This window comes from Engraulis encrasicolus, chromosome 5, assembly GCF_034702125.1.
Source record: "Engraulis encrasicolus isolate BLACKSEA-1 chromosome 5, IST_EnEncr_1.0, whole genome shotgun sequence".
Taxonomy (NCBI): domain Eukaryota; kingdom Metazoa; phylum Chordata; class Actinopteri; order Clupeiformes; family Engraulidae; genus Engraulis; species Engraulis encrasicolus.
The window spans coordinates 23,761,699-23,779,096 of record NC_085861.1 but is presented as its reverse complement, the minus strand read 5'-3'; the positions used below and the strand labels follow the sequence as shown (position 1 = coordinate 23,779,096).

The 17,398-nt window shown below is 40.1% G+C and overlaps 1 protein-coding gene across 1 annotated transcript; it reads left to right on the top strand.

Moving 5' to 3' along the window:
• Window positions 1-11,155: 11,155 nt before the first annotated feature.
• On the top strand, window positions 11,156-12,982 carry LOC134448422 (phospholipase A2 inhibitor NAI-like). Its single transcript, XM_063198098.1, has 5 exons — window positions 11,156-11,237; window positions 11,440-11,553; window positions 11,906-12,052; window positions 12,193-12,306; window positions 12,672-12,982. Exons 1-5 carry the CDS (start codon window positions 11,177-11,179, stop codon window positions 12,869-12,871), a joined length of 636 nt encoding a protein of 211 aa, XP_063054168.1. The 5' UTR covers window positions 11,156-11,176; the 3' UTR covers window positions 12,872-12,982.
• Window positions 12,983-17,398: the final 4,416 nt, after the last annotated feature.

The following is a 17,398-nucleotide window of genomic DNA, read 5'->3' as shown; positions in this document are numbered from 1 at the left end:
TCCTTCTGAAACACTGCAAAACATTTATGTCTTTGCAGTCAATGACTTGAAAGACTTCCATATCAGGAATACCCTAGCCTAGCAAGCCTATGAAGTTGAGGGCTGCGGTTGGTACCAAACTATCGCTCAAACTGCTCTGAAACTCTCAAACGGGGGAAAAAACATTGCGTTGTGATTGGAGGTTGGGTTTGCTGTCCTTATGTCTCTTAAAATTTGGAGTCCTGTTGGCTATCTGGCCCCTTTGAGGAAGTATATGAACTTGATCGAGTGTGGTTGCATGCATAATTTAAGCACACAGCAAGCATATCGCCAGTGCCCCTTTATACCCTCCTGTGCTCTTTTTATACGTAGGCTATATTTATAATTATATTTATAATGTTTGATTATCACAGGAATGCTGATAGGAAGTGAAAAATGATAGGCCTACATTTATTTGCGATGCACATGAAGACAAAATATATATGTAAAAAAATATTGTTGGGTGGGGTTACCAGTTAATAGAAACTCAATAAGGGAATGAAAGGAAAGAAAGACTTCCATTTCATCCAGTGCCAATGCAAATGTCCATTTATCACAAGACCAGACAAACCAGTCAGCGGCAGTTGAGATAGAGAAACAATGTAACATGTTTGGCTATGAATTGGTGTGTGTGTGTGTGTGTGTGCGTGCGTGCGTGCGTGCGTGCGTGCGTGCGTGCGTGCGTGTGTGTGGCCACAATCTTACACGGTCTACCATTAACTTCACTTGAAAAGTCAATATAAAGTATATACTTGATATTCAAATGAATGGCAAAGTAGCATGCTAGCTTTGGCTGTGGGGAGGGTTTTGAATAGGACTGGCCGCGCACGCCGACGCTGTCAGAAAAACACGCCGGCCAAAACTAAGCAGAAAGACCGCGTTCGTCCCGGGACCGTTCCGTTCCGCCTTGGTATGTTTTGGCCCTAAGAGGGGTACGATTGTCGTAGGACACCACTGCGGCAGTCGATACCACTGTGACAATCAAGATGAGACCCATTCTCGCCTTCAGTATTCTTTTGAAACTGCTCTATGAAGGTAACAATTCTATTACCATCTACTTCAATTGTAGGCCTACAGTATATGAGATGTGAGTCAAGATCTGACTAATGCTGATCCTGATGAAATTGACCTGTATCTTGTCTGATGTGAAAGCAAGTATCTCTTAAGGACAATAAAGAATCTAATCTAATCGATTTTTGTTTTAAGTACTTTGAAATCACACTGTCCAATGTTTATCTTGTTTATTTCACTGTATGTTTTAAAGTCATTTCAGTTGTATTTTTTTATTCTTAGATTTGCTTACTGTTCTTTTACGTATATATTTACAGGGGATGCTCTCATTTGCAACCAGTGCATTCCTGTTACCTATCCATGGCAGTGCACAAATACAGAATCAGCATGTGGCACGGGGTCATGTGGCAGTATGACTGTTACCACTTACAATTGTGAGTACGGTAAAAGGCTTCAAAATTTCAAAATTGTGTCTGACGCATCTCATGACTCAGTCATATTATTATTGTTACCACTCTCTTGCTGATAGCTTGGATCAGAGTACTAAGCATGAATTTTAAGACCTGCTTGCCACCTGAGCAGTGCATCACTGGGATATTGAACTTTGGTTGGGGTACTGCTGCAACAGTAAGCACGGCATGCTGTAAGACAGACCTCTGCAATTCTCAGAACACTCCAGGTCAGTATTTTAGATTTCTGTGTGTAGCCTATATTCATAAGCAGGATTCTGGAATGAAAGAGACAACAATACTAGACTGTTAAGATGCTGGATTGAAGACAATGCATCTGGGTTATTCCAATCCCAACCCTGTTTCGGTTTGATGTCATTACACACATTTTTTTTCCTATTTTGAACAAGCTCCTTTTTTAATTAGCCCCATTTGTGATAAATGTAAACAGACCACAGCAACCATATTTATCATGTTCCGTTTGTTCGACATTTTGCCTGTTTTGGTCATCCTTTTTTGACACCATCCATATCACATGATTTTGATAATCCAGCATTTTTGGCACGACTCTTGACTCAGAACAATGTAGTTCCCCAAATGACCTGCAGAGGGCATGATCCTCTTCTTGAGTTACTGTATGTGTTGCATGTTATAAAATGGTTTATTTAGACTGTTGAAAAAAAGAGGAAGTGAAAATGGTTGGCGTTTTGACATAGAGGGGATCCGGGTAAATACAAAAAGGATATGTCATGTCACGTAATATTACATTGCATTACATTACAGTAACGCTATTTTTCCAAAGCGACTTACCATTATTTAAGTACAGGGTATTGGCTACTTGGCCTGGAGCAATGTGGGGCTAGTTGCCTTTCTCAAGCAAGGGCACTTCAGCCTTGTGAAGGTACTGGTAAGGGTGGAATTCGAACTTGTAAGGCCTAACCCTGTAATCTGATTTAAAGGGGTAGGCCACTATTTTGGGGCTTAATACAGTTAAAATCGTTGGCTGGGGTTTATAAAGGTGGTAAAGTGTCTTATTTTTCATGTTAAGCGTTGTCTTGCTTTAAGACAAGTTAAAAGAGGCAATATGTCGCTAAGCTAGTGAAAGTCAATGGATCCGTGTAGCATGCTACAATGCTACATGGATACATTGACTTTCACTAGCTTAGCGACATATTCCCATTGAGCCGTTGCTGATCTGCTTTTGCTGCTCTGCATGTAACTAACATCTTGTCAGGTTATCCCTCGAAATGTTTAATCCACTGTTTGTGTTTTTTTTCCAGAACTAAATACAAATACCACTCTCAACGGGAGGAAGTGTTTCACCTGTCACCTGGGACATGACTGTAAACAGTCTATATCCTGTCAGGGAAATGAGAACCGCTGCATGAAAACAGCCAGTGAGTTTTCAACTTAACCAGAGGTGTCAGAAGTAAAAGTAAAAGTAAATTTATGGTGTAATTACAACACTAGCACATGATATTACATAACTGTTACTCCATTTACATTGTAAATTACAAGATAGATAGACTCTGTTGTTACTGAAAAACACTAACAAGGACCCACCACAAATGTCCAACCAGTGCAGCGTCAGCTGATTGTAAGTACACAGGTCTACTTTTTACTCGGATAAGTTCTATGCTGGAAGGAAATAGTGTTTCTTTTTTTACTTTTACTTTTGACACCTCTGAACTTAACAATAGGCCTACCTAAATCTGGTTGGTCATTTTAATATCCTATTCTATATTTTACAATGTAACATTTATCCTCAGTTGAAGTGTATGTAGAGGTGTTCACTGCAAAAGGATGTGCATCAAGTAGCCTTTGCAGAGCTAACTTGTCTGCACAGTTGGGTTCCATGTCTGAGAACTTGAACTGCTGTGAGGGAGACCTGTGCAACGGTGCCAAGCATGTGGGAGGAGGAGTCCTGCTCCTGTTGGGGTCTGTCGTCTCCGTCCTGGTCTTCCACTGAAGTCCCTCACAGGATCTCCGAGTCCCAGCAACACCTGTCCTTCCCTGTCTGGTCATGGAGGCTGGCATTGGCAGTACATCAGTTATAATACTTTGCGTGGATTAATTAACATCTGCATGATAAGTATCTGAAGTGAGGCTTGATTGCTGTTTGTGAAAATAAATAATAATTGTTTTATATACTTTTTTGAAAACTACACAGTAAATTCTGCAGTGCTCATTTAACACTTAGAGAGTTCATTTGAGTCCAAATGATGTCAAATCAACTCTATAAGTGTTGAATAAATACCACAACATTTACTGTGTCACCACAACATTTACAACATGTCATGAAATGGGTTTTAACGTTTGATTCAAAAATAAAAAATATGTAAATAAATGAATAATTGAATATGAATATTTTATTGTGCTTATGGTCCATTAAAGGGTCCCAGACTCTTAAGGTAAATACCACAATATTGTGAGTCATAAAAACAAACTATATCTCAATTGTATTCTGTTTTAAATCCAATGTAGAGTTCAGATTCCATCTAGCATTACTGAATTTCAATGGAATACCTCTTCCTGCAGACTTGCTGCTTGTGTGTGTGGCGCATCCCCCCTCCTACCCCCACCCACCCACTCCACCTCACCCCAATGCACCGTCTCTCTCTTAGTCTCTCTCTCATGTATACAAAGTAATATGACTCTAAATGTGAAATCTAAATGATACATATACAATATGTAAATGTTTATTGTTATTATTACCAAATAATTCACTGTATTCAAATAATCCACCACTGTATTTATATTTATTTATGCTCAAGATTTCACATACATTTCAGTTTAACATTTAAACATTTGATTATGACCCCTGTAATAAATGAGCTGTTACCAGAATGACAATGACCAAGTCATGTATCACTAAAGGTTGTCATAATAGTGACTGTAGGCTAAATATTCATAGAATATTACAGTTCCAGTCGCGGAACAGTGTGTGCAGTTGGGGTCACTCAAATATTGTCAGAAAAAATACATCACAAGATGTGAAAACATGTACGTAGGCCTACTTTTAGGTTGTGAACATTTCTACCATCCTTCTACCATTTTTCGACATAGAATAATTGTTCAGCTAAGAGCAAACGTCACTCAGGCTACTTAAACTGTAAGGGTGCTGGCCCAAATGTTTTGTTGTTTTTTTTTAAAAAAGGAGACAGCACCTTGCATAGATTGTGTTTTTATTGCACAAATTCATAGCACACTTTTATAAAAACATAATCTATGCAAGGTGCGGCCTCCTTTTTTGAAAAAAAAGATATGGAATAAGCAATGTGTGTTAAGGGTTAATGGCTTGTTAAATTTTGAAATGGCACAAGTGACTCATTTTGTATGAATAGACACACACAATAAGGCGACATGGTATAAAAATGTGTCTGTTAGGGTGGGGTCAACATACATGCTGCAGGGGGAATGAAGAAATGAAAGCAAAGAGTTTCCCTTTTCCTGCCAGCCAGACACTGATTAAAAGTGAAACTGATGACGCAATCGCTGCTTTTGTGCAATAAGAGAGAAAGAGAAAGGTGGCATTTATACTATTTAGGCTACTTTTTTTACCTTAATTTGAAAACTCAATATGTTTGAAGATATATCTTTATGTGGAGGAAATTGATACTGTGTTATGAATGATAGCGGTATACCTAACTCTCATACCAGACCACAAGTCCATACCTCAAGTCTCAATAATAATCATGTACAGTAAGGCGCTCATAGCGGAAATCCAGTCCATAGAGACTCTATGCCTTTGTGCTGAAGTTCAACGCACATCGCAGTATAGTCAAGTGTATGTAGGCTGCTGCCTATCAAGTTCAAGTTCAAGTTCTTTTATTTAATATATCGCATACATCTTCATATATCTGTCATAGAAATTTTGTCAGGTGCTCTGCTCAATGCTTATGAATATGAATATACCTTTTATTGCCCCAGGGGGAATTTGTTTTGCGTTTTGGGAACACTTGAACAATTACAATTACGACATTATACAAGGACAAGACTAAAAACAAACAAAACATCCAAAGTATTCAAATTAAAATAAAAAGTCCTGGCAGAATAGAAATAATTAAATTAAATTAAATTAAAAATCATATACATTCAGTATAGCCTATTAAAGTTATTACATTAACTCTGTCTGCACTTAACTTATTCAACAGTTGGATGCTTCTAGGCACAAAGTTTGTTAACTCTCTATTAGTTTTAAAAAAAGGGTACCTGTATCTAAGTCCAGATGGGAGGAGGGAGTATTCAAAGAAAAGGGGGTGGGATGGATCATCTACTAGCCTATTTTTAATGCCAAATTGGTAGTGTACTTATCAGAGATTTGCCTGATACTTTTAAATTCTGTTCCAGTTATTTTACAACTTAGTGTGTGATTTTGTCCAGCATGTGTCTGTTTTTTAACAGAAAGACCACCTCCCCAACACTGAATGACTTTGTATGAAAGTTAGATAAAACAATCTTGAAATCACTGTATCAACCTTGAAGCTACGCAATTTCCTTGAAAAAAATAAAATCTCTGTTGTGCCTTTGAGTATCTTGCAAGAGTATTTTCTTTCCATGTAAGCTTATTATCTATTGTAGGCCTACCTAGATAGGCTGTACTCTTCTACTGTTTCAATATCATTCCCATGTAGCCTACATTAGCCTACTTGGTTCATGTGGTGGCATTTCCCTAAAATTTATAACCATTTCTTTTGTTTTTGAAACATTTAAAATTAAAGAATTTTCAGTGCACCGAGTACAGAACTGGTCTACCTCTTGTCTGTAGCCAGTTTCATCACCTGTTAAGAAACCCACTATCGCATCAGCAAACTTAAAAACAGAACATTCAGGGGTGTGGCTCACACAGTCATTCGTGTACAGTAGCCTAGTAAAACGCTCCCCTGAGGAACCCCCCCGTTTATGCTAATGGTTGATGACTGTCCATTACTTGCTGTAACATATTGCACTCTGTCAGTTAGAAAATCAAAAACCCATTTAAAAAGTCTAGTTGACTCCCATTGCACTCAGTTTGTCGATGAGGATATGCGATTTAGTCCACGGGCCAGGTGAGATGTCGGTACCACTCAGAGGGGCAAAGGTTGCTTATATTTTATACATGGTGTATAATGAGCTATGATAACCAATTGCAGAATGGCCTTAGAAGCCTTGCCAGTTTACCACTACATGGAACTGATAGAGTAGTGTGGGGTCATGTACAATGCAGTGTAAAAAAGAAAAGTGGAGTGGGAGTTAGTTATATTGCTATGCAAATAGGTTGCTATGCAAATAGGCTGCTATGCAAATAGGTTGCTATGCAAATAGGTACACCAAATACATGGTCATATCTGTATACTATACAATCCAACCTTTCATATGATATACAGGGCCGCTGACAGCCTTGGCTGGGCCCGGGACAAGACATCTTAACCCAGCGCCTGTCTGAATGTGTCTGAATAAATGTTTGAAGAGCTGCAGGGAGGGCTATACTCAACCAAAATGTTCTCAAAAGGTGTCGGATGAAAGCACAGTGTCTCCCCTTCGCAACGATACCACACATAACAAAATTAACCATCCCTATATGTCTTAATCAAGGGCCAGTAGAAAGACAGGCACCCATCTTAAAAACCTTTATTTTTGATGGGGGGGGGTGTTACTTTAACGACTGATAACCCTAACTTGGCTGGACTACCAGAAGGGTTATCATACAAAAATGTTAACTTCAGACATGTATCTTCAGGGTTTCTGCACATTTTCGATCACCAAATATAAGACTTTTTAAGACAAATATAAGACCTCTGATGATAAAATATAAGACCACCGCTCGGGGTGAGGCATTGCAATATTGCTAATGTTATTAGTTTGCATTGCTATAATGAAATGTAGGCCTATACATAATTATATATAATAAACAATATTATATGACTACTGTGCTTTTATAGTGTAGCCTAGGGTAAACACAGTGTAAGCAGTAGCGAGGTGTAACTGATCTGTAGGCCTACAGACACCATGCATGCATATGGTCAGTTAACTGACAACTGGCATTTAATTGAGGGTCCCACGCATGTTTTGACGGCCTTTGGAAAACTGAGATGAATGTTCATCAAATGCCTTTAAATGTACACATTAAAAATGGCTCAACAACTCATCATTTCTGATGGATAAATAGTTGAATGCACTTTGCTATTAGGAGAGATGACACCTGGTGTCAAAAGGGTTAAATGTATGACTACTCTGAGTGCCGTTTCTCCTCCTCCAGCTCGCTTTATCAGAGACGGGTAGCAGAAGCAAGCGTTCTAATTTGAGCAGCCTGTCTGTAGTTTGTTGTTCTCAACAAACAGCGCACAACTTGGAAGCGATTTCCAGCATGTCCATAACAAGCATTTAGCGCGTTTACCGTTGCCCATCTGGTTACCGATTTGGACATTACGCACCTCGCCAGATCATTGGCGTCGTACATATTCTGTTACTCATCCGATTTCGTATTGCCTCGCGCTCACTTCCTCATGCTGCCATCATGTTAACGAAATCATTTTGCATTTGACAGAGGCCTCAAATAGCCTGTCACGTATCTAGAGGCGATTTTGAAAGTGTAGGCTATTGTATGAAGGAACATTTATTTTCGAATACGGTCATAATGGACTTTATGAAATGAACCCTTTACATGTAGCAAACGCTTCTACCCAAACGCGAGGGCATGGCTAACATGCTTACGATAGACAAGATTTAAAACTTACACTCAACGACTGATTAGGCTATGCGTCCTCCCGACACAGTTAACATCAAGCTTCATATTCCGACGTTGCTTTGGATAGCAACCGTTTTATTTCTTGTCCTCAAGCCACATTACACTGAACGTGCATCTATCTACAGTACCCATCTCGATTCACGTTCATATTTTTTCGACCACTTTTTCGACTGTTTCTAATAGAACATGCAAGTAGGCTAGACGGCTCTGGCTGTACCCACAGGTCTGCGGCTGCCCCCCGCTGTGTGGCCAGCGGGCTGTGCTGCGCCACAAACACAGATCAGTTTCATCTACTTTTCCGCATCTTGATAAGGGACGTATGCCGGTTAAATAAGGTTTATAGCGTCAAAAAAATAGACCTTTTTCTTACACTCAAGCTACCCAGGGGAAATATAAGACCTCCCACGTAAACATAATACCACACTTCCAAAAATTGGCGAAATATAATGCTTTATAAGACCTTAAAAAACAAATATTAAAAGTAAGACTTTATAAGACTTTTTAAGGATCCGCGGAGACCCTGATCTTTTCAAAAAATATAAGCAACCTTTGCCCCTCTGAGTGGTACCGAAATCTCACCTGGCCCGTGGACTAATTGTATGGTGTTGAACGCAGAGGAAAAGTCTGCAAACAGAATGCGCACATATGAAGAAGGTAATTCCAGATGTTTGTATAGGCCTATTCCATTCAACATTGTGGTTACTGCGTCCTCTCAACAGACTTTAGCTGTCTGTATGCGAACTGCAGTGTATCCGTTTGTGTTACTGTGTTACTTTAAGTGGGGTGCTCACAATTCTCTCCAAACATTTCATCGCCACAGAAGTTAATGTACTGGCCTGTATTCATTCAGAAAAAACGGCTTTTGTTTTTTTAGGCAGTGGCAGGTGGTGACTGACATGTCCTGAAAACCATGTTCTGCAACTTATCTGGTCCGGCTGCTTTCCGAGGTTCCACTTGAGCGAACACTCGCTCCACTTCCCTACTGGAGACAGTGACGACTGCGCTCTACGCGCTGTCTGACCAAGTCGGAAGGAGCCGTGGAGAGCTCTCCCATCTCGCAAAGTGTTCGTTCAAAGCATTGGCTTCCCCTATTGAGTGGCAAGGGATGTTTTGTTGTTTACTTTGCCCAATCATGTATCACGTTTTTATTCCTTTCCACGCCATTCGCGAATCATTGGCCACCATCAGTTCTTCCACTTTTGATTTGTAGGCTATAGTTCCTTAATTCATTTTCGCCTGTAGGCCTATCTCCCTCTGAATAATTTTCCCTTTACATGATCATTGGCTTTGAACGCTTGTTCTTTTTGCACCAGCAGCTTCTTAATGTCTTTGGTGATCCATGGTTTTGAGTTTGGAAACATTTGAACTTGTTTGATAGGGATCAGGCTGTCCACGCAAAAAGTGATGTAGCCTAGGCCTAATCGGTAACTGTTTCCACATTAGGCCTCCTGTAGGCCTAAAGGTTGTCACATTCAAACACCTCCCAATCTGTAGGCCTACGGTCAAAACAGCCTTGCAGAGCTGTCAAGCTGTCAGAGTCCCATACTCACACCAATGTTACTTTGGGCTTCTCTTTTTTCAGATTCTTACGGTAGCTACTGACTTTTGTAAGTTGTATCCAGAGCCATAGGTTGCATCTCACCATACAGGCCAAATAGGCCTACAACCCACCCCCAAGTATAGTCGTTCTGCCCTCACAGATCTCAGTATTGTATCTCAATATTCCCTACTTATGTTCAACCAATTCCACTGACAGGAAAATCCATTTATTACTTTTCATTCATATTGTAGTCTTGCAAATTGGCCTGACTTTCCCTGCCCTTATGGGGATGCAGTAGTGCCTTGGTTATGGTTGTCTTACTCATGTGGAGAGTTACATAAATGCAGGTTTTGAACAGCACATAGCGATCAAGGCATTGTATTTTGGAGGTCCTAGATATTGCCATATAGTGATGACTAATTGCATTCTTTTCTATGTTCCAACAGGCTCAATCATTAAGTTAAGATAGTTGTATAGTTACAGCCTGGCTTAAGGATATGGTAGAATTGGCAGCTTGTTGTCTGGATATGTCACATATGAAGCACAACAAAAAGGAAAACACGATGATGAAGAAGACACCTACTAGTTGGGCAATTGAAAGCATGTAGGCCTAGGTGTAGCAGAGTGGGCATTTTATGCTTCTTACCCAATATAATAATTACCACTTTTGTTCTATATCTGACTACGCCACTAGGGGGGAGCTATTGCTCCCCTCTAGAAACTTAATGACCTAAGGCACACAGGTTCAGCAGGGACGACAGAGACAGGATGCACACTTAATTATTTTATTTAAATATTCTTTTTCTTCTGTAAAACTCAAGGTCTTGAGAAGACAAAGGCCCAAGTCACAGGTGGCGAAAGCCTTGAGTGTGGACAGACTGAAACAGACAGGGGGTATTTACACATGCCACGTTAGTTCCATTATCCCCAAAGCCACTGGATATTCCACACCCCTTACATAATTAAAGGCATGCAAACATTAAGTTACACTTGGTATAGAACACAAAGATAAAAGCAAGCAGTAAATGTTGGATGTCCTAACCCACTGCCCCTGCCCCATTCAAGTCCATACTATCACTTCCTCAGCTAATGTGGGTAATACGTGCTGCCCTGAAGTGAGTGCTTTCAATCTCATTGTGAATGGATGACCAATAGTGTAGGCCTACTGTAGGCTAATTGTACAGGTGAACAGTGACAAGAAAATAAAAGACATTCTATTCTATTCTATTCTATTTTGTTCTATTCTATTCTACTCTAAGAAGAAATAAAAAGTAGTCAAGCTTAGGTATTAACCATTGTGGTTCATTGACACCTGAGGAGCGGGGGAATGGTTTCATTTCACTGGAAAAGGAGGGGCTTTAAGTTTCTATTGCTCCCCTACCTGACTCCTATAAGAGGGATGCCACAGGATATACCACCGTGCAGTTCTTTATGACAATCAAGATGAGATCCATCTTCACCATAACTCTTATTTGGGGGCTCTTCTGCAGAGGTAAGTGTTTTTTATTAGCCTATTGAAGTAGGCATACATTATTTTAAAATCTAATTTTGAAATATTTGTCTACTACATTCCACCGTTTTTATACATAAATTAAAATGGAAGCTACCATATACAATTAGGCCTATTATATATTTTTATATTGCAAACAGTTATACGTGATTATTTAATCTTCTTTCTGTCTTTGTATTTCCAGGGGCTGCTCTCACTTGTAACCAGTGCATTCCTGTTTCCTCTCCATCATGCACAAATACAGAAACTGAATGTGGCGCAAATTCTTGTGGCAGCATGACAGTTACGACTTATGCAAGTAAGGAATGCTCCGTCAAAACATGCCAGCTAAAAGATACAACTTGTCTGATCAAACAAAAGAAAGACTTAAAGTGATGCTGTCCCAGTTTTGGACATAAGCTTATTTTACACCTCTCCTTGAGTTAAATGATTGAGTCTAACCTTTCTCCTGTACTTTCAACCGTTCTCCGAGTATGGATATGCAAATTTTACCTCTAAGCGGTGTACAATAAGCTTATTTCCAAAAATGGGACAGTATCACTTTAAGACTTATTTAACAGTTAGACATAATACATCAATCAAAATAATACCCATATCAACTCATGTGATTCTGTTTTCTTATGGACACTGTATTTTCTTTTTGCTGATAGATAATCAGAAATTGCAAGACATGAACTTCAAGACCTGTTTGCCGTCGGAGCAGTGCATCAATGGGGTAATGAACTTTGGCCTTGTTAAGACAACAATAAGCACCAAATGCTGCAAAACAGACCGCTGCAACTCTCAGGAGACACCAGGTCAGTATCTTCTTGGTCATTTCTCCACACTGTACCCCAACACTTTCTCCCACTCTCTTCTAGTTTTTTCCCGGTTATCCTTCCAAATGTCTAATTCACGTATTTGTTTGTTTATTTGTTTGTTTGTTTGTTTGTTTTAGAGCTAAATACAAATTCCACTGCCACCGGGAAGAAGTGTTTCACCTGTCAGGGAGATGACTGCACACAAATGATGTCCTGTGTTGGAAGTGAGGACCGCTGCATTAAAACAACTGGTAAGTTATTCCGCTTTTTCATTGAGGGTTCCTCAAAGAGCCATCAGTTGGATAGTGGGGGAACCTAGAAGTTGTCTGTAGAGCCTGGAAGAACCCAAAGAACCTTTAGCTTGGCAATCAAAGGGCTCCTCAAAGAGACTTTCGGTTCCTGGGTTCTCTCATCTGAAGAACCTTCAAGAGAAACCAATTGTCGCGTGGAATTTTTAGGTTCCAGAGAGAAAATTTAGGAGTTCCTCCACAGTGATAAAGTGAAGGTTCTTAGGCAAACTTTTAATTTGTACATTATAAGATAATCTCTCTTGTTGGTCCTTACATGATTATGTTCTGTGGTGAAGTTATCATTTGATAATACCTATTCATTGCAGTGGAGCTGAGTGGACAGAAGGTGACTTCTAAAGGATGTGCCTCAAAGAGCATTTGTGTGGGAGACTTGTCTGCACAGTTGGGCTCTACCGCTGTAGGATTAAGTTGCTGTGAGGGGGACCTGTGCAACGGTGCCAAGCATGTGGGAGGAAGTGTCCTGCTCCTGTTGGGGTCTGTCGTCTCCGTCCTGCTCTTCCACTGAAGTCCCTCACAGGATCTCCCAGCTACACCTGCCCTCCCCTATCTGCGCATGTGGACTGCATTCACATACCAATTACAATACTTTGCTGTGATAAACTGATTTCTGATTATGGCTGCACTGAGTCTTGAGTGTTATTTGTGAAAATAAATCATCCTTTCTCTACATCAAACTGTCTTACGGAAATAGCTAAACATTGTGTGTAATGCAAAAAAATAAATGTCATTTTTACATTTTTATGCGTTTGTGGTTCATTTAAATGCCAAATACCATAATTTTAGTATGCCACAAAAAATATTCACTTCACAATTTCACTCTGTCAGAACATGTTCATTTCATCTGATTTGAATAACCAGTTCCAGCATCACAGCCAGCAAAACAAAAAGGTGCTTTGCCTTAAATGGGCTGCCTACAAGGGCTTGCAGCATGAATGAATTGACCTGATGAGTTGCAGTAGCAGTATACAAATGTTTATTGTGTGCGTGCACCAAGTTTCTCCTGATCTAAACATTGGTCCGACTGTACACCCTCAAGTTCTTAAAACAGGCAAATTTCAATGGAGACAATATTCAAATACACACACACACACACCAGGGCTTGACGTTAACTTTTTTGCTCACCGGCCACTGTGGCTGGTGGTTTCACCATGTCACTAGCCATTTACAGGCCTTCTAGTAGAAGAAAATTCTGAGCCTGAACTTTTTAATACTTTTCAAAATGTGAAAACCCTAATGACTACATTTTATTCTTGCAAACAAACTCTGTCAAGTCTGAAATCAGGTCCTACGTTGACCTTATGACTCTACAATCTCTATCTATCTCTTCTTCCTCTGCCTTCCTGCTATTTCTGCCTCTCCTCTATACCTCTCCTTTTAAATCCATCTCTACAATGATGTTTTTTTCCCATTTGTTAAGCACTTTGAGTTACATGCCTTGTATGATACAGTGCTATACAAATACAATTATTATTATTATTATTATTATTACTGAACCTGAATACTATCATCCTTGCATTTAGGCTTTCTACTAGCCAGAGTTTTGTTGTTATTTTTCCCCCTTATTCTTGTATTTCAATATAATTAATGCTACTGACACACCAAAGAATAAGTTACCTGTCAAAGTGGCTAGTGAGACTGAAATTGTTACTTACCACGGCCAAGTTTTACCAGCATTTGGCTGGTTGACAGGTGCAAGTGTCAAGCCCTGACACACACACACACACACACACACGCACACGCACACACACACACACACACACACACACACACACACACACACACACACACACACACACACACACACACACACACACACACACACACACACACACACAGGGCCTATATACTGTATGCAGTATATGTATTTTCCCCCATTTACTGAAATCGCAGACATGAGAGATGTGAGGGAAAGACATCACTAGGAAACACTAGGAGACATAAGGGTTGGGGTTGCCGGCTGTGCTTAAGTGTGATCCCCTGTGGGCTTCCCTGCCCTGTGCAGAACAAAATGTTGCGTTGGTAGTTCAGGCTCCAGCCTCCCATAATCTAAACTTTTAAAACAAACTCTGCACAAGTGTGATGTTAGTGACTGATGTACAGCATGAGATAATTGGTGTGATGGAGTGACCATCCCTAGTGTTGTGGGAGTGTTCTGACAATTATGCTAATGAGCCTGGCTCTTTGGTGTAGTGGTCAGAGCTTCAGTTAACTAGCTCAGAAGCCCCAGGTTCGGGTCCCGGATGGCCCCTTTGCTACAATTGGTATGCCCAAATGGGTAGGTCTTTAAGGTAAAGTAAATGTAATATTTTTGGTATTTTATTTCCAGAATTGATGCTGTGCATTCACAAATGTTGGCCTAATCGTTTTATTTACCACCACCATCAAGCATTCCTTGCTTGGAAATGTACACTTTTCATGCATGAATAGGTGGATCTTGCATGTCCACCATTTTGAGACATAGACATCTTTGGCTGGAAAACCCAACTATACTTTTGGTCAGACCAGTGTAATTTGTGAATGGGCAGCTACATTTATGAAAATAGATGACAAAAAGTATACTCTACCTTTAAGATCGTATGTTTGGACGTAGTTCACGTATACAGTCACCATCACACAAGGGCTGAAGTGTCCCTGAGCAAACATCTAAAAACGTTGCTCTAGTATTAACCAAGCAGCATGATGTAATGTACAGTATGTAGGCTACATGTATTATATAGACGTACTGTTCTGCTCCACGTGTTGTTCCACTGAGCTCCACAAGGCAGCGCTGCATTCATCTGTCTGAGACAAGTCAGAGTCCAAAGAGTTTCAAGACAAGACCAAGTCCAAAAATATAAGAGTCCAGAGTCCAAGTCCGAGTCACATGTCGATCAGTGTAAATCAATGAAAATGATGAATGACAATAACATGAATGTCTGAAGGTAAACTATATGCCATGCATGCAAAGATCAACAAGTATGTTATTGGATTAAAAGCTCCATTTTAGAATATATGACGCTCAGTGTTTTAAATGAAATTAAGATTAAAGTTATACTTGGCAAGAGTGTCCAAGTCCAAGACAAGTCCAACTACTAGCAAGTCAAGTCCAAGTCCAAGTCCATACAAAAATGGACTTATGACTCAAATCCGAGTTCGGGCAAAGCTGAGTTTGTTAACAGATCCATCATGTTGACACCAGATGCAAAACCAGCTTTCCATTCAAGGTTAAGATTTTGAACAGTTTAGATTGGTGTTTCTCTACGTGGGCGCTACAGACCCCTAGGTGTGTTGGGAAGCCCCTGACGTTGAAAAGGATACAGCTGAGTGGGCGCGCTGCTTAGTTCCCCTTGGAAGGCATTAGTCTATTTTATTTTCAATGCTAAGGGGGGCGTTGGCAGGCTAAGGTCAATGGGGCATTGGGATGCTTATGGTGAAATCAAGGGGGTGTTTGTTCAAAAAAGGCTGAGAACCCCTGGTTCAGATCAACCTCCAAGAAGGTGGAGAGTGCGCGCACATCAGTGGCACAGGTGCTGGACAAAATAGATATAATATAATAAATATAATATATAGATATAATATAGATATAATATAATAGATATAATAGATATAATAACTGAAATAAATGATAGAAGTCCGCAACACTGTTAATGGTCCCAGTGATTTATTTGCACAACGTTTCGGACCTTCGTCCTTTTTCAAGTGCAACAATGAACAGGTGTATAGGGTGTGGTTTAAATACCTGTGAGGGGTGGGGGTAGGGGGAGGGGGGGTGTCTCATTAAAAGTGAAGGGTAGGGCCTATATACACAGTGGGTACCAGAGGGCACCTTTCCCAAATACTTATTTACAATATATACAATTCATAATTTCAAAGGTTGTAGACATAGCTCTTCATAAGTCAGTTTTCAAAAAGAAAAACATATTCTGATCATTATAATCTGACTACACGCCATAAATACATTATAGCCTACAATATAGTAACCGATTAGAATTATCACATCATACACATGTTCAGTAAAAGGTTAGTCATGAGGAAACATGAAGTGAAAAGTCCACCACACTCATATCACAAAGAAATCACATAGAGTTACATTTATAAGAACGGCTTAATATCGAATTCCTCGTTCAAGCCAGCTGGAGACATTGTATTCAGTGTGTGTATGTAATGTGTCTCTCGCCTCCCCCTACCCCCACCCCTCACAGGTATTTAAACCACAACCTATACACCTGTTCATTGTTGCACTTGAAAAAGGGCGAAGGTCCAAAACGTCGTGCAAATAAATCACTGGGAGCATTAACAGTGCGGACTTCTATCATTTATTTCAGATCAACCTCCCCCACAGGAAAATGAAAACAGTCTCCAGAGTAGGCCTACTATGTCTCTGGACTAGGCCTACATCGTCTAGCAGTAGCCAAGCTAACCAAAAGTGGTGTTCGTGTGACTCTGTGCAAGCGCTTACTTTTTACCTTATAACAGGAGTGAATGGTGCCATTTGATACAACTCTTTTGTCATGGTGTATTGCCGAGGGAGACGTAATGGAAAATGAACACTCCCCACAGTATCCGCACTGTCCCAGATGGTTCTTAGACCTATTGCAAACATCTAAAAACATTGCTCTATTGACCAAGCAGCATGACTCCTGTCCTGCCAGATGTAATGGACACAAACTGTATGTACACTGTTACCTGTCCTGTCTTGCACTTTTTGCACAGTCTGTAAAATGTCAGTCTTGTATGTGTCTATGTCCTGGGCCAGGCATGGTATTGACAGAAAAGTCATTTAATTTTCCTCGTATGACTTGTGCATATAAAGAAGTGAAAATAAAAGCTGACTTGACTTGACTATGTCTGGAGGAAATTGATAAACTGTGTTATGAATGATTGCGGTATAACTCTCATACCCGTCACTAGGTTTGAGAGACAGGGGAAGAAAATGCGTGCGAATAGCGCGCAGCAAAAAAAAAAACAGCTCACCTGTTAAGGTTTTGTCTTTGAATTCATTATTTTAAGAGCAAAGAAATCCTGCACACTGTCCATTCCACCAACAAACGTT